At 33.9% G+C, this 23,549-nt stretch overlaps 1 protein-coding gene across 1 annotated transcript in view; it reads left to right on the forward strand.

Moving 5' to 3' along the window:
* Positions 1-23,549, forward strand: part of LOC103598221 (MAM domain-containing glycosylphosphatidylinositol anchor protein 2-like) — a 194,375-nt gene that overhangs the window by 112,823 nt on the left and 58,003 nt on the right. Inside the window, exon 4 of the mRNA XM_008582197.1 lies at positions 10,345-10,614. Coding sequence (XP_008580419.1) covers positions 10,345-10,614 — 270 coding nt within the window. The remainder of the gene's footprint in view (positions 1-10,344; positions 10,615-23,549) is intronic.

The following is a 23,549-nucleotide window of genomic DNA, read 5'->3' on the forward strand; positions in this document are numbered from 1 at the left end:
GCACCATTTGTTGAAGGAACTATTCTTGACACCAATGTTAAACATCACTTGACTATATATTTGTAGATTAAATTCTTGGCTCTTTATTCTCTTCCATTTGTCTATATGTCTGCCCTTATGCCAGTAGTATATTATTTTGATTACTATAGCTTTGTAATATATTTTGAAATCAGGAAGTGTGATCCTCTGACTTTCCTTCTCAACATTGATTTGGTTATTTTAGGTCTTTGTGGTTCCATATGAATTATAGAATTTTTTTCTTTTCTGTAGAAAAATGCCATTGAGATTTTAGAAGAGATTGCATTGAATCTGTAGATCACCTAGGGCAGTATGTACATTTAAACAATACAATTATTAAGTCTTCTAATCCATTAACATGGGATGTCTTTTCATATGTTTGTGTCCTGTTCAGTTTCTTCCATCAATGTTTTGTGGTTTTCAGTATATATACAAGTCTTTCACCTCCTTAGTTTAGTCCTATGTATTTAGTTATTTTTGGTGTTATTGTAAATGGGATTTTTTTTTCTAATTTCTTTTCAGATAGTGTATACAAAGAGAACTGATTTTTGTATGTTGTTTTTGTATCCTGAAACTGTACTGAATTAATTTATTAGCCCTATGAGGTTTTTTGAAATGGAGTCTTTAGGATTTTCTGCATATGAGATTATGTTTTCTGCAAATGAGGACAATTCCACTTCTTCCATTTCAACTTGAATGACTTTTCTTTCTCTTTCTTGTCTAATTGCTCTGGCTAGGACTTCCAGTATTATATTAAAAAGAAGTGGTGAAAATATCTTTTCCTGTTCCAGATCTTAAAGAAAAACTTTTCAATTTTTCACCATCAAGGATGATATTAGCTATGGGCTTTTGATATGTGGCCTTTATTATGTTGAGGTAATTTCCTCCTATTCCTAGTTTGCTGGGAGTTTATATCATGAAAGAAAGCCGAATTTTGTCATACAGTTGTTCTACATCTATTAAGGTAATCATGTGATTTTTATCCTTTATTCAGAACTGTTTCTAAAATGTTTCTTCATATGGTAATAAGCAAAATAAAGTAATAGTAATACCTACCTCATACAATTAAATGAGTTCATACATGTAAAGCTTTTTGGAGAGTTCCTGGTATATATTAAGGTCTCCATCTAATTGCACAATCTATGAGGCAGGATTTTTGTCTGTTTTGTTTAACATCTGCAATGTCTAGAACAAAACCTGGTATACAGTTGGTACTTGACAAATATATGTTGAATTAGCAATTTTTTTTTAAATAACACATAGGTACATTCCTCTACTTGCAATCAGTTTATTCTGTTGTGATCATTGACCTGACTAATTAAGCTTCTGGTGTAATTTTTAATATTTGCTATATTATGGAAACAATTTAGACATTTGAGTAATGTGAGCATGGATACGTCATAAGATTTCAAGGTTATATATGCAGTGCTTTCCTAATCATGATAGAAATTTGCTTTAGGTTGTCCTTGAGAAATTATCTAACAGAATTCCCTCATTGTTTAGTAGAGCAAAAAGAAGCCTCCCAGAATTAAATCTATTCGAAGTTATTCTTTAAGATTAGCTCTGAACAAACCTTAACCAACATTACTATAAAATGAAGATACAGAATTATAAAAGGGTTCAAAATATAACATTGAAATAATATGTTCCAGTGTGGGTAATGTAAAGAAAAACTAATCTTTATCAGGCAAAACCTTTTAACCAATAAAAGAGTAAATTTTTTATGGTACAAAATACAAAAAAATTAAAAATATAGCTGAGAGATCAATATGAGATGGTCTTAGAGGTGATGTCTTTATCTGTTTTGCTATTGCTATACCACTCTTACAAAAGAGTCTTAAATCTTGACTGATTTGTTAAATCCATATTGAATTATCTATATACTGGTCCTCTTATGAAAAAGGCTATTTTCCCTTTACTTTGATACCAGAGATACAATTTGGCTTAATTACATAGTTTATTAATAGTAATGCTTGGTGGTATAACTGATCAAAGAATTGAGTTTGAAGGAGTGTAAATAATATGTTTGTATTTATTTTTGTGAGCAGTATGCTAAAAGTTGATAGAGAAATTCTCTGACATTTTCTTGTTAGTAGTATATAACATAGTTAAGTTCAAATATATTGAGCAGTGGAAGAACTGGCAGGTCTTTATAACTAGTATTTTTCAATAAATGGCTCTTAAAATCATAAAATCCTGAGTCATCTGTTACATTCTTTGACATTGTTTTTGTTTTGTTTTTATTTTTTGTTAAGTTTATAATAAATAGTCACAGCTTAGGTGGAGTTTCTGTTCTCTAGTTTTCAAAGTTAATATCTTTTGATTCTCTAAGACTTTATTGAGCATTTCATCCTTTGTCAGGTCCTCTTCTGGGTGCTGGTGATACAAATATGAAAAACACCACCTTTTTCACCCTCATGTCCTATTCCTAAATATCACACAGTGAAAGGGTAGGGGTAAATGTTCTAATGAGGGGGTATTATAAACCGCTATGCTCATACAAAGGAAGAAGCAACTCAATTGGACTGGACAAAAGTGAGAAATTTTGATGAAGAATTGATGTTGATATTTGAGCATGGTAAGTTACCTGACAACTGGTTTACTAAGTAGGCAATTACTGGAAGAGAATTCCAAGGAGCAGAAATAGCAAGTTCACGTTCCCTGACCTTGCAATCTAGTACTACTCTTAAAAGTGTTGTAAATTCCATTTAGAACAAGAAAATTTTTATGGACAACAGATTCCTTAGTTGGAAGTACTTAGCATAGATTTTTCTCTCCATGAGTAATGAATGAACCTCTGGGATTCTGCAGCAGTAGGTGAGTTCTCAGTTTCTTGCAAACTTGGATGAAACCAAGTTTGCTAAGATCTTGCCAGCTGTAAAAACAGTAAAGAATTGTTGATGAAAGGGAGGGAGATATGTGTGATGCTAAAGTTTTTCTTCATCATAACTTTCCAATGTTTATGAAGACTTTTCAGGCTAGTAGGTATTAGTACCCAAACTATTGGCATATCTTATTGACTGATAATCTTTTTTGTTTCATTGACTTTTGCTCACCTTAGAACACAAATTCCATTTCTAGTTTTTTTCACTTATCTTGTTTGATGATTAGTTTCAGATGTGTCACTTGTTATATTTTGTAAAGTTTCATTTCACAGAATTGACCTTTTGGCAATTTTCTTTACTCATTGTGCTCTGATGACTTAAATATCTTGGCCAAGGATCATAAATGCACAGGACTTCAGAGATTAAGCAGGTGATATAAACATGAAAAGTCAGTTAAGACCTTAGGAGCCGTGGGGAGAGGGCTGGTTCTCTTCCTGTTGGGCTATAAGCTTCTGAGTGCAGGGATTCTTTGACTATTTTGTTCACTGATACATTGCATGTGCTTATCACAGGGCCTGATACATAGTAGATGCTCTGTAAACACTTACTGAATAAATGAATAGGAAGTATGTTGTCCTAAGGAGAACAAGCAATGTTTAAAGTTATTTATTCACTGATAACAACAACAACAGATTCTGTGCCAGAAAATAAAAACCCATCTAGGCAATTTTTGGTTTGGGACTCAGTCATATGAACTAGGTCTTTTCAAGGAGATTTTTATGCAATTTTCCATGAAGGAGCACACTTTGCCTTCTTAATCATTTCTAGAAATATCTGTTCTGTGAATATTAAAATAATGAAAAATTCATGTTGGCTTCAATATATGTAGCAAAGGTTCACTTCTGCATTAAAAACTATTTATGAATACTATTTCAAATATTGCCATATCCTGGAGCATCATTTTAAATACAATTTCTAAGTATGATATTCTTGGACTTCATGAGAATCAATCAGTATGTGAATGATAATATTTGAATAATAACTTCAACTAAATGGGTAAATAATTTGGGGTTTTGAAATTAATTTCTAATATGTTTTCTCATTTTTATTTTGTAAAATGTTTATTGCTAATTGTATTTTAATGAAATACATATTGAAAATGGTTTTAAATGAAATGTATAAAAGTACAGTGAAATCTTTTTCTCAGTGAATTGGCTAGTTCTTCCAAGAGAAACTTTTTCTCTTCATTGAATCTGTAGGCATAACTTTAGCATGTCTCTCCACATACAAGCTGGACTTGGTTTGCTCAGTGCCTATATATGTTATATGGTTTAAAAAATGTAAGATCATGGAACAGAAGCAGAAAGTTAATTGTATATTCTCACCTCCTCTTTCTTTAATTCATATCACATTCTCATTCATTTTATTTTGCACCTATACCCTGACTGATAAAGGTGCCTCCAATCACTACCTACCCCTTCCTTGCTCTTTCTATATCCTTTCTACATTATCTCCAGGTAGCCAATTATTGATCAGTGAATTGGCATGGAAACAATGTCATGGCAGACACTGTGAGTGTCTTTCCCTCTTAGCTTGACCTGGAGGTTACTGCATTTCTTTGGACAGATTCCATATTCAGTATCCTTCTGTCTAAGGACTTTCTCTGAATGTGGGAATATGTTCACCAACAGCATGAACTTGGGAAATTGAGGTCTACAGAGTAATCTTCAGTAAATGAGGCACAGGAATTGGTGGATACACATCCGAGCCAGTCTCTGCTCTTAGAGGAAGAGTTCTGAGGTGTATTCTACTTGGTTTCTCAGAAGGTTCCCAGCAGCAGGCAGCTGGGTTTCCCACAGTGACAACCTGCTACTTAGTGTCCCTTTACTGTCTCTTCTCCCTTCCCTGTCTCCCTTCTCTGCTCCTTCAATATGTTTCCTGTGATCCATGCTCAAATGAAATACTGTGTCAGGACCTGCTTTTGGGGTGATTCAAACTAAGCAGATACTATCCTAACCGCCCACTGAGCATTTTTAATTGGAGTTTATTCTGGTTTTTTATGTTTCTCTTTGCTTATGATTTTCTCTATAAATTAGGTTACTTTCTAATACTCAGATTACTTCAATTCAAAGAAAAACATCTTAGTATATCAAGGCAACTGGCAGGTTTATACAGTAGTTAACTGCTTCATACCAACTTAATCAAAAAAGAGTCTGGGTGGGAAACTGGGCTCCTGTTTTAGAATTAAAAGCCCTATATCCATAGAGGGCCAACACCTGTAAGAATATAAAATGGTTAGCACTGTATTCTGTTTTCGGATTTTTAAAATCATATTTATCTTCATGTTTACCTATTAAGTTAGGTAGCAGTAAAAACAAAACACCCAAGAAGTCATTGTCCTCTTCTAAAATAGCTTCCTACAGAATGTATTCTTAATTAACCCCAAACTAAACCTTTGCATCACAAATTCAGAGGACCTTTGAAGAACTGAACCATTAAAATTTGTAGTGGACAAGAATCCCAGTCTACAAACTCAGGTTTGAAAGAAATATATCTTTCTTTAATTATTTCATAACTCAAATTTATTTTTCTTTCAACCACCTATTGAGCTATAATTTTAGAAAGTTTATCTCAATCAATTTGAAGATCCTGTTTTGTTAAAATTCCAGGTGGTGCTTTGTTGTATCAAGGCCTTAAACATGAGGTCTAAATCTTCTGACTGGCATGTATTCCCTGAGACCTCTCTTATTCCTACTGTCTTGACACTTTTGGTTCTAGATGGTCTCTCTGCTACTTCCATTCCAACATAGTAAGGCTGGAAGATGTTTCCCTGAGCCATGGAGTCTTTTCCATGAGACTACTATGCCCTTTTCTGTCTAGCCAGTCATACTCAGTGACCTCAAACCAGGAAGGGACACACAGATACCCTCAGTTCTTGAATATCCAACTTTTGGAATTGGTATGGGAGTTAAGAGGCCAGTCATTCCTCTCCTGGACCCACTGAAGCATCTGTGGCTCAGCCAAAAATCTTTTCTTTTCCTTTTGACAGGTGGAGAGGTACTGAATGGAAGAAAGGAAGAATTTCCTTTCTCAGAGATATTTTCTAAAATATACTTTCTATATTGCACTTATTTTAGTTCAGTTAAGGATTTTGGAAAATAAGAAGCACAGACTTGTCCACCTGTCCTCTCCCATCCTTTCCCCTCCTGTCCTCTCATCTCCCTTCCCCTCTTTCTTTCTTTCTTGCTATTCTACCTCGTCACATCCCTCCTGGGATCAATGCTTCATATCTATCAATCTAATCTATCAAGTATTCCCACTGCTGAGCACAACCACCATTCTAGAATGTTGACATGCTTAGCCTGAAGAGGGGAATCAAACCTCTGTGCCAACTGCTATGCTGACCTGTGCCTTCTATCATTAAGTACTGGCAGATTATCAGTCTGAAAGCCTGACTGGCACGATAGTCATTTATAAGCACTGTGTATATAGAGAATGTTTATAGCTGGTGGTATAGTTGGAATTATTTGTATATAATTTGAGCCATGTTTTTGTGATAACTATGAAATATGTTTTAAAATTCCATGATTATGTAACATAAATGCTCCACTTAATTTGAGATATTTCCTTTGTTTACTCTTTACCTTTTTTTCACTTTGGTTTGATGAACATCCCAAATAAAAATTACAAATTTTCCTACTCGGTATTTCTTTTGTTCCATTGCTGCAATCATGTTTAAATGTCTTTATTACTTAAAAATGAGTTTAAAGTAATAATCTGTCTTACATGTTACTGTGAAGAATGAATGGATATCTAGATCCTGTAATGTTTTTTTTGTTTTGTTTTGTTTTTTTTGTCTTTTGTCTTTTTTCCGTGTCCGGCAACGGATTGCAACCCTCAGTGTTGCCCCCGTACCGGACCGGGACCGGCAACGGGATCGCAAGCCTCGGCGTTGCTCCCACGCCTCGCTCAGCCAGTGAGCGGGAGCCGGTCTGCACGTGGGATCCGAACCCTCGGACGGGAGCGCCGCCGCGCTTCCCAAGCGGCGCACTATCCAGTGCGCCACCGGGCCGGCCCATAGATCCTGTAATGTTTTAAGACAGTGAACTTTTGTCATAGCAACAAGGGAATGTATGCCTCTACTGCCTTCCATGTTTTTCCTTATATAGCAATGGAGTAATTCAACCAACACGTGCTATAGACATTTACTGAACTCTCAGCTTCATACATAACTTTAGTGCAATAAGTTTTATCTTTCTTCATGCCCTATATATATACATAGAAATGCAGAAGAGGAAGCTTATAATGGATGGACTCAGGATGGTTTGGAGAGTTTTAGGACACTGTGAAAAAATAGCATGAAATACAATAGTACCTTTGGCCCATGAGCTTTTAAAGGTCCCATGAAAATGTTGAATCTTAAAAAACAATAGTTTCAATTTATAAATAAAAAACATTGTAAAACAAAATTAATTAATATTTAATTATATTGGTTTAAAATATATAGTTGTATATATATATATGGGTGTATTTAAATGTTTTATATGAGATGGTACAAGATCTCCAAAACTCAAAATGTTTTTAAAATATCTCTACCATATGCAATCAGAATAATTTCATTTTCTAGCGACAACATATTTTATACTAGTCACTCATTTATTTATTTCCCATTTACTGAATCACCTTACTAATATTTATTAAGCACTCACTCTGTTCCAAGTGCTGGACCAGACTTTGAAGGTGGTAATAAAAATAATGACAGAAGAAAACCCTTAGTCAGTGCATATTTTGTACTAGGTACTATTGCAAGCACTTTACACATGTTAAATCATCTCAGTGCTATACAACAGTTACAGTTATTTTCCTCCCTTTCAACAATGGGAAACTGAGTCACTCAGAAGTGAACAAACTTACCCAAGTTTATACAGTTATTAAATGGCAGAGTTAAGATTTGAACGCAGGTGTCTTTCTATGGAATTTGTGCTTTTACCACTTAACTATAGTCCCATACTTCAGAGAATGCAATGATGACCCTTTACTCCTGTCTGAAGAACCTAGTCTCATCCTAATAACACACAATGTGATATGAGAGGGGAAATATGGGGGGCTATGGAACCTATCTGAAGGGAGTAACTAACTGAGAATGTTTTGCATTACTCTTTATATTTACTCCCAAATTAACAAATGATCCATGCAATATGAAGTATCTTCTTTAAAATATTTTTAATATTTGAAAACAAATTTTTATGTTTTTCCTATATTATTTTTTCTCTAAAACATGATTTACACTTAAGCTTAATGAATCCTAATGTCTTTCCTTCTTAAGCCTTATAGTTTTAAAAAGATAATATTTGTGAAATCAAAAGTAATGTACTAGAGCAAAAATTAAGACTTCACCTTTTTTTCTTTCTGAGATTTAAAGCTAGAAAAATTTGATATTAAAATATATACGAATACTACTAGAATATATATACTTATATATATTCTTAAGGTCTTGAAATTGTTAGCCATTTTGTAGTCTGCTTGGGCTTTCTCAAATGTCAGAGACAATCAGAGAAAATAAAAGCTATCTTCAATATGACTAACTTGGATAATGCTCTGTGTTTTCAACTAAGATTTGGAAAAGAGAACATTTTTGATAAGGTTGTGAAGATACTTCTGCAATGCACTGTACTTAAAACAGTGATCTTATTATATATGTATTACTTTTTAAGATTTGAAATTCTCATGAGCTTTTTTCCTTTAAATAATGTCTAATAGAAAACAACTCATCCTCTACAAGTCAATTTCAGTGGCAAGTATTCTTTGACTTAATGTCACCATTGTGTGTTTCCATAGTCCGAACATATGCCATTATGGCCTTTAGGCCTTAAGCCATATAATTTTATTAAAATGTAATATGAAACAATTTAAGCTTTTGTAAGATTATACTATTTACTTCAAGTTGGGGTATAGGGATTTTCTTTACCTCTTCATAATTATACATTAGTAGTTAATCATAATATGTATTTTCAGAATATTTAACTAGTAATATTTTCTATCATTGTAACAACATTAAGTAACTCTTAGAGATACTTTTTTTTCCTACAAAACTGCAGTGACTTTTGCATATTATTTTCACTATGTGCACTTCCCAGCATGGTTTTAATCATAAATCTCTGCAATTTAATGTCAATACCTCAAAAGGAGTAATATTACAACATTTTGAAAATATTCATATTATTTAAATGATGTTAGAAGAGTCAGCATGCAACAGTGATGTTTAAAATGTTCTCATACAGGCATTTCATGTCTTTCCCACAGAAACATAATATGGAATTATTTTCTTGTTCTCCTCTGGCCTTCTTTTTTTTTTTTTTTTTAAGTAAGGTAGACAATATTGAGCCCTACAAGGAGTCTAGCTTTTCTTCTGAGAAAAATACTTTCCAACTCTACGCTAAAGTTAATATCTAAAAACCTCATGCAGTACAATTGAACCATTTAATTTTTTCTAGTATGGATTGATTTCATACAACACAGTCTTAACTTTGACATACTTGTAAAATATTTGTGTGTGTGTGAACTCAAATGTCAGTATAACGCATTCCCCCTTTTTTTATTTAGGGATGTATTATTTAAGCTAGCACTGCAGTGTAAGCAAAAAAAAAAAAAACAAAAAAACCTTGCTATGCATGTATATAGTTTTTGTGCAGTTTTTATTTTGTGTTTGATGAAAAGGCTGTAACAGCATTTTTTATTGAATGGATATTTATCTTTGTATTTTTTAAGCTGAAATATTGCAAAGGACTTATTTTTACGGGAGGGTTATTATAAACCAAACATTAGAGTAATGGCAGGTGGGCTGTGTTTGCTCTCATGTGTTTGGTTCTTCCTAAGTTTTAAAGCAGTGTTTACGCGAACTCATTGCGTAGACCTTTATGATTGAAGAGGTTGCAGATGAAGTATTGGGACTGCATTAGAATTAGGCGATTTTGCTATTCCTTTCAAGAATAAAAATCAGGCTCACTGCATGGTAAAAGACTGGGATGGTCTATGCCTTCATGTCTTACTCGGTTGTGATCCAATTGCAAAAATTTATCATTTCACCTCAGGATGATCCCCAAATCAAACAATTAACCATCTTCACCATGAAAATGCAAAGGCTAAATAGCTGTAATATCTATACTGGGAACGAGAATAACAGAGGGTGATTGTCAGCATTAAAATAGAGAGGGATATCTTTAATTACTCCGGTTCCAATTTCAGAATAATCCAGGGAAACATAAATTGTAATTCTCCTTCCCATGTGTAAGATTCTTAATACAGTTCTACATGTTTATACCATTTAATTAAAATGCAAAACCATTAAATCTTGTTTAAAATTGAGTGATACAGTATGCTTTTGGCAAAAGAGAAAAATGTTTTATTTTAATTATTTGAACGAATGAATATAAATCATGTTGTTGAATTCTGGTTGTAGCGTATCTAAATAGGTGCATGTTCTTTTGTTTATTTCTTTTAGCATCTCCGTCAATTAAACTCTTGGTGGATGATCCTATAGTTGTAAATCCTGGAGAGGCCATAACATTAGTATGTGTTACAACAGGAGGAGAGCCCGTACCTTCTCTCACCTGGGTCAGGTCCTTTGGGACTCTGCCTGAAAAGACTGTTTTGAATGGAGGAACTTTGACTATACCTGCCATCACCTCAGATGATGCTGGTACTTACAGCTGCATTGCCAATAATAATGTGGGAAACCCTGCAAAAAAGTCCACCAACATCATAGTGAGAGGTAAGTTTGCCTAGATAATGTTACAATATAGATTTCTGGGTTAGGCAGGCTATCAAAAAGCAAATAATGTTTGATATAAAAGTATTTCCTCAAATATTGCATATATATGTAGCATACGAAGAAAAGTGTTTATACATAATGGGATGGTGTCTAATTATAAGTGGAAACTAAAAATCCTAAATCAATATTTGCATTGAATAGTTTTCATAATATATTCAGTGATATCATTGAATTTTTATATGTTCTTAGTAAAAAAAAATGATTTAAAAGAAAATGTTGCATAGAACATAAAACATTGTTGTACAGATTGTATATATTAGTTTAAGAATTTAGTAAATTTATCAATTTAATGTTTAATAACATTTATTGAATTCCTGTTACAAGAACTTTAAATTGTGAGATCTATAAAACAGTGCCTTGTACCCAAGGATTCTACTGTCAAATAGTGAAAATAAAATATATCGATTGTCATATGATATAGCATTTGATAAGCATAAACAAAAGGTGTAGAAATTTTTAAAAATTATAGTTACTTCTGACTGAGGTTACTAGAGAATGTCTAATGAGATTTGCACTAGGTTTATAGGTTGAGCAGGGTTTTGACAGACTGAAATTGGTGAAAGACGTAGAAAAGTCAAAGGTAGAAAAGGCAGTGCTTATCTGAGGAACTGAAGTAATATGTGGGTCACTAGGTCACAGTAGCAATAATGTTCAAGTGTTGCTGCTACCAGCTGGTATGCCAGTGCTACACATAGAGGAAATGTTTTCCTCTCATTTTTCAGGATGTAAAGGAGATGCCAGGAGGACGTGCAAAGAGACCATATGCTTCCTGATGTCTCAGTTCACACAGTGTGGTCCTGGGTTGGGGGTGGGGACCAGACAGCGGTGGTCCTGAAGTTAAAATAGACACCGATAAACCCATAAGGACACTTTGAACACACAAATAAAAATCACTCATGATGGTGTATTATGATGGAAGCAAAACATAACTGAGCATATCAATATTAACATTTGTGATTTTGTGAATATAGATTGTGATGCTTTTAGTGACCATGGTTATCTGCTATCATCCAAATTATTAGAAATATGCTACTTGGCAAAATATACTCTGCTCAAATTATTGCAAGGTATTATAGTGTAAAGACACAATGAATAGTGTACTATCTGCCACAAAATTGTAGGCTATTTAACATTTAATATCTGCAAGATATACCATTATTTTATGTATTACTACAAAATAAAACATACTGCCAATTACACTGCCACAATGTTTCTTTTGAGATAAACTGTTATTGAAAGAACTCTTCTAAATTTGTTTATGCATAAGTTTTCTTTTAAACCATATATTGCCCATAAGTATATGTAAAAAGGAAGATCAAAGCAAAATAATTTGATGAAATCATTCTTAAAAATTTACACTTAGAACCCAACTTCTAAATCACATTTTGTCCCAATTTTTGATGACCTTGGCTTTCTACAGTGTTGTCCTTTGTGTCATTAAGAGCATTTATAATTAAGAAGTATAGAGAAATATTTTCTCTGAGATTTTCTTCCAAGGCAAGTCATCACTTCTGTGCCTAGCTGATAGCAGCTGTGAGAGGCTATTGCATGTAAAATGCACTCTGATCTCAGAAATGTAAAAATCTGAAAATTAACAAGGATTTTAGCGTCAGTGAGATGTGATCTTTATTTCAATTGTTTAATAAACTTCTACTACACCACTACCACATACTAAGGACTCAGCAAATAGGAGGGATGCATGAAGGTCACTACCAAGATCAATGACTAAGTCCCTGTTCTAAAAGGAGTTTACAGTTCTGTAAGGAAGATAGAAATACAACAAAGATGATATATGGAAATAATTTAAAAGGTAAGATTCACAAACGGAGGTATTTTCAATATCAGTATTGATAAAATGAGACTCCTTCTGAGCCTTGTCTCAGTGAGCAACCAGATTCTGTTCTCTTTCTACCCCAAATTTAAAAAAGAAAAGAAACAGAAAAACTGCACAGTCACCAGTGTTTGTTTTATTTCTATATTTGGTCTGTTTGCTTTTTTAAAAATATTTAATTTCCCAGATAGCCATGAAATAATCTACCAAATCTTGCTAAAATGATTGTAATATTAGTTAAAGCATTGCAACATCTATCCTTAAATATCATGGGTGCAATGTAGAATCATTTATTTCATTATTTTGTCAAGGACAGGAACTCACTAGAGAAAAATGGTACAATAAATCTAGTTCTTACAATAGGATCATTTGCAACTACATTGAACCCATATATGACTGGCAAAATGTCCAGCATAAAATGTGTGTGTTGCTCAGGCACACTCTGTAAAGGACTAACTCAGTGCACATCAAATATATGATCAGAGAATAATTTGTTCCTCCCTATTCTACCTAGCAGTTTTCATCTGTCTTTAACAAAGGAAAGTTCCAACTCTGACACAAATGACCTGAAATAAATAAGGACCTAAAATTTTATTTATTCAATCTAGGATTTCTTTTTGTGCCTTAATTTGTCTGAAGTGTACATTTGCATAATCATATTATATTACCAGTGGGACTTCTCAGTAGTGGCATTCGCATAATTCATAGAATCGAGTTTGTATATAATCTTACTGAATATAGAAATAGCCTTGCAAAGAGTCCTAGATTAAACTGTGGGGAGAAAAACTACTACAGTAATATGAAGTATCTGATTTCTGTCCACAGAGACCAAGAAATTCAGTTAAGAAAAGTAGTTTTCTTTTTATTATACCAAATAAATTATTTTCAGGTCTTCTAAATTTATAGACTTTCTGCAGTGTGTGAGATTAACTATATCACGGATAAAGTGGAAATAGAGCTCTAGGTTTATCTCCCCCCATTCTTTTCTATAATTAAATCAAGATCCATAACCAGGTTTCTGAGCAAGCACAAGGACATTTTGTGTGTAGAATTCTCATTCCTATTTGAGGCTGTCCAGAATAAGAGTGCAGGGTGAAGATAGGAATAAAACTCTAGAAACATTTCTGAATTCTTTATTTGACTTGTTTAAAAAATAGAGAACACTATAAAGTAAATAGTATAGATTACACTCCATGTGCATAACAAACTCAAAACTGGATATGAATTTCACATAGTTTACTACTTCGGTAGAACATTTATAAATATAGCAGCAATGCTTTTTCTTAATGATCCTTTAAGAAATTGCAGTGATTGAGACTCACTGCTCAGTCAGGAGAGAAGCAGATGCCTAATACATCTGAAAAGAAAATTATGTTCATGTCTTACTCATATGTTGGGTGGCCTGAGCTCAGTGCTTTCCAAACTCCTGTTAGATGACATGTCATTCCCATTTAAAGTTCTCTGTTGTGATCTTCTGTATTTAGAAATGCCCACATTTCTGTTCTGTCATGAACTAAAGCACTGGGTTGAACAAGCATGGCTCATAGGATGATCAAGACATTAGTGTAATTTGGTGTCCTGTGGCTTCTTTGAATGTCATACAGTACATTTAAGTCACAAACACTCATTTAGTTTAGTGTTTTGGATGCATGATCCAAAATAACAATAGAAACTCTAAGCCTTATTTAATGCAAAAATTTCTCACCTCCCCAGCTCGGGTCCACTTTGGGCTGGAGACCTGCACTGAGAAAAGACGATGTGGTATGGTTGGCTTCTTCCTCTTCCTTGGTCAATTCTCCACTCTTTCTACCCACCCACCCCTGTCCTGATAGCCAGGTTCTGACCACCCTAGCTTGAGTGGGATATGGAGGTCTCTATATAAAGCATTCATTTTTCTTATATGGCACATTAATGGACTCTGAGGAGGTTCCTCTGTCTAGAAGATGTGTACATCTGTGTAGATCAAGAAGAGGTATCTAGTGATGGGTCTCCCAGAAGTCCATTAATGTGCCACATTCCTTGAGCATCTTGTGCTGCACCCCCACCCCCTTTCTGCTGAGAGTCTCTCTTTCTCCTCCAGACAGCCAACTAAACAGAGCCCAAGATAAGCTCATGCTCCTTCTCTGAAGAACTCACATTTGTCTGATGCAAATGCTTGCCAGTAAACTGAGAGCACACAAGTTTCCGTGTACTGCCTCTATCCTATTGTCACGCAGATTTTAGTTTCTTCAGCTATGTGTCAAGCACCATTTCAAGAGAAATATTTCAAAGCTTTGATATGTGCCATAGAAAGATCCTCAATAGGACTGAGATGAAATAGACAGATTCTCTTTTCTCCACGTCGGGTCTCGGAAGAAGCTACATCTCACAATTTTCTCCAAAGATATCCTTCTAATCAAATTTGCTCTCTGATTCTTCTACTATCCTTAATTGTCTATAAAGTCTAAGAATCACGGAATGGGGTTTCTTTCATTTCCTTTGAGAATTCTGCATAAGAAAGAGGTCTGTTTTGCACTCCCTGTGGAATAATTCTGTGGATTCTATTCTCAGTCAAAAGTGAGTCAGGAAGAGTCTATTCTATCATTTAGTTCCACAAAAATATAGGGGATTAGTGGAATTTTCAAATTTTCTAGCTGACGTTCTTGAATATGATCTTTTGGCAAATCCTTCTGGCTCTGTGTTCATAAAATACTTTGAATCTGACCATGTCTTTCCACATTCACTGGTACCACCCTTGTCTAAACCATCAATATATCTCCTCTGGTTGATTAAAATAGTATTTTTATTGATATTCTTTCCACTCCAGCCCTCTTTTAGACATTCATTCACTGTATTAGAAAAGGTGCTAGGCTGTGCCAATAGACCCATGCGTGTAATTACTCAAAAAAAAGAACTTACAGAATTTGTTAATGAAAGAGTAGAGACCATGTCCTAGTTGGCACTGCTTTGGTGTACATGTGTGTGGCGTCTGCTCTATGCAGTCACTCAGGCATCTAGGCTGCTCATTTCTCTTTCATCTTAAATTTATGGCTACTAAGGTTGCTCTGAGTGTTGCCCCTATCCCTGTCAGCTGAAAGGGGAAGAAGCTTGAATGAGCACACATGGGATATTTTTTATTGGCAGATGCACATTCATTCCAATCATATTCTTTTGGCTAGAATTCAGACACATGGCCGTACCTAATGAATTGAAGGCTGGGAAATACGAATATATTCTTACTCTGCACTCATGGATAAGGAGACACAGATTTTTGTCAACAGCTATTTATCTCTGCCACGTTCATGCAAGAGCCAAAGTGATTAAAATCATCTCATTCTCCTTATCAAATTCCTCCCATGGCTTTCCATCTCACCCAGAATGGAATTAAAATTCCTTATCATCATTTTGTATACCTCTCCTCTTTATCTACTCTATTTTAGACACATGGTCTTTCTTGTTCTGCTTCACAACTCAGGATTCATGTATTTGCCATTTTTTCTGCCTGAAATGTTATTTTTTTCAAATACTACCTTACCTAACTATGCTGTCTTAAACAGCCCACCTCTAATTCCCATATCATGATTTACTATTTCTTATCACATACTACCTGGAATTATTTCATACATATTTTCTTGCATATTGTCTGTCTCTCTCATGGTGCTACGGGGGTAAAGAATTTGTCTGTTATCTTATTAAGCAATGTATTCCTGGAGCCTAGAATATTAATCAGCACATACATGTTCAATACATATATGTTGAGTGAATGAACTGGTTTTATAAGTTCACTGGCTTGTATTATACATTTCTTCTGAACATCTCCCTTTGATAGCCCAAGTGTGCTTTAAATAATGTTATGCAAAAGTAGGGAATTCTAGGTGAGTATTAAATCATATGAAATGATTCGCATGGTGTGACTATCTTATTTAAAAGGCCAAATTGTCCTGATTATTCATTGCTGTGTAACAAGCTACACCAAAATAGCAGCTTATAATATAGCAGTTATTTATTTTGCTCACAAAGCTGGTAGTTGAGAGCCTAGCTAAAAAAAAATTCAGGATCTCTCATGTAATTGCAGTCAGAAGGTGGCTAGGGCTGGAATCATCTTTAAGCCTTTTTCATTCAACTCTCTGGTGTCTGGACTAAAAGGCTCCAACAGTTGAGTTCCTCAGGTCAGTCTTTCTCTTGCTCCCCCACAACCCTTCCCCCAACCCACCCCCGTCTCCCTGTCCCTCCATCTCTCACTCATTCTCTCTTTCTTATCACTTTACACAAACTCTTCCCATGGCAGCTTGAAGGTAGCCAGACTTCCACAAGGCTCTGAGATCCAGAGTCCCAAGAGCTGCGTGAGCTCTTCTAATTTAGCCTCTGAAGCCATGCAGTATCATTATTGCTTTCTCTTCTTCAAGGCAGAGTCTGGACTGGTTCCACAAAGGGTCAAACATCTCCATCCTTTGATGGGAGAGTGTCAGTAATTTGAAGATATGTTTTAAAGCCACTGTGGGATGTTATGCACCCCATGAACTGTGTCCTTCATGCTCCCATGCTGCCTTAATGCTCACATATGCTTCTACTTTTTCTCCTTTTCTCTTTTATTTCATCAGTCCTCTTTTGAACCCACACACTCTGTAATGTGAAACTATAAACATGTTTTTTCTATTAATTTTAGAAATATTTCACCGTATTTTCTGATAGCTATGATCTCAGATTCCAAATACAGAGAAACTAAAAAAAAAAAAAAAAGTCAATATGGAAATAGAGTTAACCTTTATGGAAAAAGTCAATATGTATTCAGTGAGGCATGAATTTACACTTTCCTAACTGCACAGAAATGTGCTATAACCATCAAGAACATCATAACTCTCTGTTCTGAAAAGTGAAGATTTACCTAACACTAGTTCATCCACATGAAAGGACTTCATTTTTTAAAATCTGAAATTTAATATTCCATTTGTTCTGAACTTATTTGACTGAAATATGTTAAAGAATTGCTAACATTTCAAAATGATCATCTTTATGCTGATTACAAAAAAAATCTTATAATTCTAAAATTCTGGGATAAAAAATTGTGAACCTTTGAGTGCACAGGTTCTGTTTGAATAATAGTAATAGCTAACATTGATTGAGTCTTACCATGCACCAGGCTACCAGGCACACTATGCATATTAACTTTTTAATCATCTCAACATACTTATGAGGTAGAAATATTATTATCCTGTTTTAAAGAAAAGTAAAACTGAAGAGGGAGCAGTTAAGTCACTTCCCAGAAGCAAACCTTATTTAAGCCACAGAGCTGGGTTCAGAAACCACACAATATGATTGCATGGCCACTGTCTTAACCAAGACACCTTTCAAAATTTAGCCATATTTTCAAAAATGTTTAATTTCCTCCCAGATATTTGAACTGACCGAGGTTCTTTCCTATTCCCTCAATCCTTGCATTGCCAGAAACTTACAAGGGGTTCTTCTTAGGTTATTAATACATTGTCTTTATACTTATAAAAGAAATCCCCAACAATATAGAGTTCTCAGATATTTTTTCCCAATTACACTGTTTCATTTCCAAATATTACAACCTCTCTTAATTGTGGGAAATTCTGTGTTTTTGTTATCAGCATTTTCTTTCAATAATGGTGGACATACTTTAATTTCAAGTGTTAACCAACATAGTGTTAATTTATGATTTCCTAAGTAATATTATGTTTTGAAGGACTTGGCATGGCTCTGACTTCCCTGGCTGTCTTACAAATTATTGCACCAAAATTTTAAAGAGTTTCTAGTAATTGGAAGAGATCAACGGAATCACTAAAGACAAAGATACAAAGTATCTTCATAGTTAAAACAATCAGTATAAGCAAGGAACAAAACATAATGTATAATTATAAATGTGTGTTCATTGTTTTTGTGTATATAAGTATATTGTTTGTATATAGAGGTGCATATTTTAAGCTATTGACCATAAAAGCAATCAGAGTGAATTGGTAATTTCAGAGAAAGAATTGATCAAGTTTAGCCCACAATGCATTTCTGAATAAAATTATTTGTGAATTTCTGATTATAAGGTCAGTGCAGTTCTTCCCAAGCATTTAGATTGATCAAATTTAATTTCAAATCATTAATACCTTTGTTTCATAATCTTTCATTATTAAAAACTGTAATGATAATAGCCAAAATTGTAGAAAACCAATCCTTCAACATTCCCCAAAAGCTGAACTGTCTGTGTGTGCAGGTGTTCCAATTATTCATGCAGATTAAGTGCTCTATTTCTCTTTTCCCAATTTAACATTCTGTAGTAATTACACCTCCCCAAAACACCAAAGAGAATTTTATTACATTGTTTTGTACCTCTAAAATGGTTTAATTATGATCTTTTTAGAAATTATTCAGGGCCATACAAAATCTAAAAATTATCAAATTCAGTAGTTCTCATCTGAATATAGATAGCTTAGTTTCCTTTGTAAATAAAATAAATCTAACTTATCTTTGTTCATTGAAATAACATATGAAGAGTAATCATAAAATACAATTTCAAGTAAAAAAGTTTTGTCAAGATATTGTATAATGTTATGATTACTTTTATACAATGATATACAGACAGCATAGTTATACATGTGTATTTTCTTGAAACTTAAATTATCCTGCTCAGTAGATGGCATCTCTCTTGTCATTTACTCTAGACAAAAAGAAATGTGCCAATTGATGGGAGTGCTCTAAAAGTCAACACCATTTAATATTCAGAAAAGAAGAATCTTATTCAAGTAATCCTGTTTTCAAAATTGTTTAACCTGTTCCTTTGAAGGCAATCTGTATTTTTTAAGATACCCTACAATTATAAATTGGTGCCAAAACAGTGGATACTAATTTGACAACTCGTAATTCAACATTTTTACCCTGTTGTCATCGCGGATATTTATTTCCCAGGCCCTCAGGCTCACCACACTTAGTTTGTGTGGGTTAAATTGTCTGCAGGCAGGAAGGTATGGGGAAAGATATTTGTAATCTGATTCTGGTTTTGCCTTTAATTCTCACAGAATGAATATATGAATAGGCCTCTGGTTACTCTTCTCTACAACTAAGAAATTGCAGTATATAAACTACAATATGCAGGTACTCTAACCATCCATGGTTCTGTAACAGCAAAACATTCCATGTTTATTTTTAAGTATCCTGGACTTAATCACTTTTGTTTACAAACTCATGAGGACACATAGTAACATAAATTATTAAAGAACACTGAATCTTTAAATGAAGTTCAATTTATATATTTTGTTCTGTGACTTTAAAATAATGCTTAAATAAGTTAAGTTGTTTGCAGTCTTGAACTGCTCAAGATTTTATATCAATTTTAATTCAACAAGAAACCTGCCAAATTTTCTGTTTTCTGTGTTTGTCTATTTCTCTTTGAATTCTGTTCAGTATTCTTCCAACACTCATATTCATTCTAAATACTTCAGGAAATTTCTAAAGTCAGTTAAATTGAATTCTTAAACTATTTCTCTTCTAGACTTCATGAGATAATTTCTCAATTTTAGCTTTCATAGAATCTTTGTTTTCTTTTATTTATTTATTTGGTTTATTGGCTCAACAAATACACTTATCTGAAAATTGTATGAGCATGGAAATCATCAACCCAGTAAAAAATCAAATCTATCTTAGCCAAAATTTATCTATTAAGATAAACCAAGAAAAAACTTATCCATTAAAAATTCATATCACAGGGGCTGGCCCGTGGCTCACTTGGGAGAGCATGGTACTGCAAACACCAAGTCAAGGGTTAAGATCCCCTTACCGGTCGTATTAAAAAAAAAAAGTCTATATCACAATGGTATGCATTAATTAAAACTGATCAGGCTGAACATTTATCTTAGCCAAAATTTATCTATTAAGATAAACCAAGGAAAAACTTATCCATTAAAAATTCATATCACAGGGGCTGGCCCGTGGCTCACTTGGGAGAGCATGATACTGCAAACACCAAGTCAAGGGTTAAGATCCCCTTACCAGTCGTATTAAAAAAAAAAAAGTCTATATCACAATGGTATGCATTAATTAAAACTGATCAGGCTGAACATTTAACATATGAGCATGTCACAGTATGTAAATTATACTTCAATACCAAAAAAATGGTAATAAAACAAAGTTGGGACATATTTCTTCTTTCATGCTGTCTTAAAATTTATGTAAAATCAGTGTTACTTTCTCTTTAGCTGTTTCAGAGAATTCTCAGGAGAAGCCATCTGGGCTTACCAATTGCTTTGTATGAAGATCTGAAATTACAGATTTAATTTCTATAATAAATATAGGACTATTAAAATGTTTATTTCTTTTTTCTGTCTTTGTTTTATTTTTTCTTGGAATCTGAGTATGTCATTTAACTTGACAAATTTATAGGTGTAAAGTTGTTATAATTCCTGTAACTGTGTTTCTAAGTATTTTGGGTGTCCAGCCAGGGTCCAGAGTATGCTGGTAAACCATCTCTCTGAAAAAAAAAAAAAAACTTCATTTATATCATTTGCCAATTTCCATGGTGTATATAATCAGACCAGGGCCAACTTTCAAGTTTTATAGTTGGGAAAAAACACACATAATCTGGTCTCATGAGCATGTATGAAGTATTTCCAACATACCACCATGGTAGTCTGTAATGGAATCATGATATTGGTTATTTGTGTCTTTGGTTTTTCTTGATTAGTTTTGCTGAAGATAATTCAATTTATTTAGTTATTTAAAAGAATCAAATCTTGAACTCTTGGTTTTCTTGATTTTTCTCTATTATACATATGTTTTCTTTTATATTGATTTCTGCCCTTGATTATTTCCTTCCTTCTACATAGATTTAAAATGCTGATCATTTTTCTAATTTATTAAGAGTTGATTTTTTTTTAACTTTCCTTGATGTTGGATTTTAAGGCTATAAATGTTCCTCTAAACATAGTGTTAACTGGATCCCAAAAGTTTTAATATGTAATAATTTTATCATTCAGTTTGAAATACTTTATAATTTCTACTGTGATTTCTTTCTTTGACCCAAGGGTTACTTAGAAATATATTGCTTAAGTTCCAAACACATGGATTTTCTAAGTTGTATTTTGTTATTGATTCCAGCTTAAATTACTATGATTACAGTTCATATTCTGAATGTCTTAGTTTAGGTTCCTATAACAAAAATACCTCAGGTTGTGTGGCTTATAAAAAACCAGAAATTTATTTCTAATAGTTCTGGATCCTAGAAGTCCAAGATCAGGGTTTCAGCATGGTTGGAATCTGGTGAGGACCCATTTCTGGGTTGCACACTGCAGACTTGTATTCTCACATAAAGGAGAGCAGAGAGGGAAAGCAAGCTCTCTCATTACTCTTATGAAGGCACTAATTCCATTCATGAGTTCTCCACCCTCATGAACTCATCTAATCCTAATTTCCTCACAAAGACTCCATCTCCCAATACCTTCACATGTGGTGGGCATGGGAGTGGGGGATAGAATTTCAACATACGAATTTTGAAGGGACACAAACATTCAATCCATAACCCTAAATTACTTTTATTTTATTTTATGACTCAGAATGTTGGTTTTATTTTGCTCTTCTTTTTCTAGATTCTTGAAATGAGAGCTTAGATAATTTACTTGAGACTTTCCATCTTTTCAGTTTTATGCATTTACTTTTTTATTTTAATTTAGCAGTATACAGTGTAGTTGATTTTCATGTCCCTTTATCAATTCCTCTTATTCCCCCCTCCCTCCAACCCCTCTCCTCCATCAACATCATATCTGTTCACTTGTCTTAACAAAATCAAAGAATTGTTGTGATTGTGTATCTTCTCCCTGGCCCCTTTATTTGTATATTTATTTATTTCTATTAGCTCCCACAAATAAGTGAAAACGTGCAGTTTTTCTCTTTCTGTGCCTGGATTGTTTCACTTAATATAATTTTCTCGAAGTCCATCCATGTTGGTGTGAATGGTAGTATTTCATTTTTTGTTGTTGTTGTTGTTTGTTTGTTTAGCAGAGTAGTATTCCATTGTGCAGATATACCACATTTTCCTTATCCACTCGTCTGATGATGGGCATTTAGGCTGGTTCCAACTCTTGGTAATAGCATTGCCATAAACATGGGAGTAAAAGTATCCCTTCAGCATGATGATTTCCATTCCCCTGGGTATATAACCAGCAGTGGACTAGCTGGGTCATATGGTAGGCCTATCTGTGATTGTTTGAGGGACTTCCATACCATTTTCCATAAAGGCTGCACTATGTTGCAGTCCTAACAACAGTGTAGGAGGGTTCCCTTTTCTCTGCATCCTCACCAGCATTTATTATTCTTAGTCTTTTGGATATTAGCCATCCTAACTGGAGTGAGATGGTATCTCAAAGTGGTTTTGATTTGCACTTTCTGAATGCTGAGTGATGTTGAGCATTTTTTCATGTGTCTGTTGGCCATTCATATATCTTCCTTTAAGAAATGCCTATTCAGCTACTTTGCCCATTTTTTAATTGGGTTACTTGTTTTTTTGCTGTTAAGTTGTTTGAGTTCCTTGTATATCAGAAATATTAATCCTTTGTTGAATGCATAGTTTGCAAATATTTTCTCCCCTTCTGTAGGTTGTCTTTTCACTCTGTTAATTGTTTCTGTATCTGTGCAGAAACTTTCAAGTTTGATATAATCCCATTTGTTTATTTTTATTTTTGTTGTTGCTTTTGGGTTCATATTCATAAAGTCTTTACCCAGTCTTAAATCCCAAAGTTTTTCCCTATGTTTTCCTTTAGCAGTTGTATAGTTTCAAGTCTCATATTTAAGTCTTTAATACATTTTTAGTTGATTTTTGTACATGGCAAGAGGTGCAGGTCTAGTTTCATTCTTCTGCATAAGGGTGTCCAATTTTCCCAGCACCATTTATGGAAGAAGTAGTCTTTTCCCCAATATGTGTTGTTGTTACCTTTTTCAAGGATCATTTGTTTGTAAGAATGTGGTTTGATTTCTGGGTTCTCTATTCTGTTCCTTGGTCTGAATGTTTGTTTTTATTTCGCTACCATGCTACTTTTGTTATTATAGCTTTAGTTATTATAGCTTT

The sequence above is a fragment of the Galeopterus variegatus genome, unplaced genomic scaffold, assembly GCF_000696425.1.
Source record: "Galeopterus variegatus unplaced genomic scaffold, G_variegatus-3.0.2 Scaffold2537, whole genome shotgun sequence".
Taxonomy (NCBI): domain Eukaryota; kingdom Metazoa; phylum Chordata; class Mammalia; order Dermoptera; family Cynocephalidae; genus Galeopterus; species Galeopterus variegatus.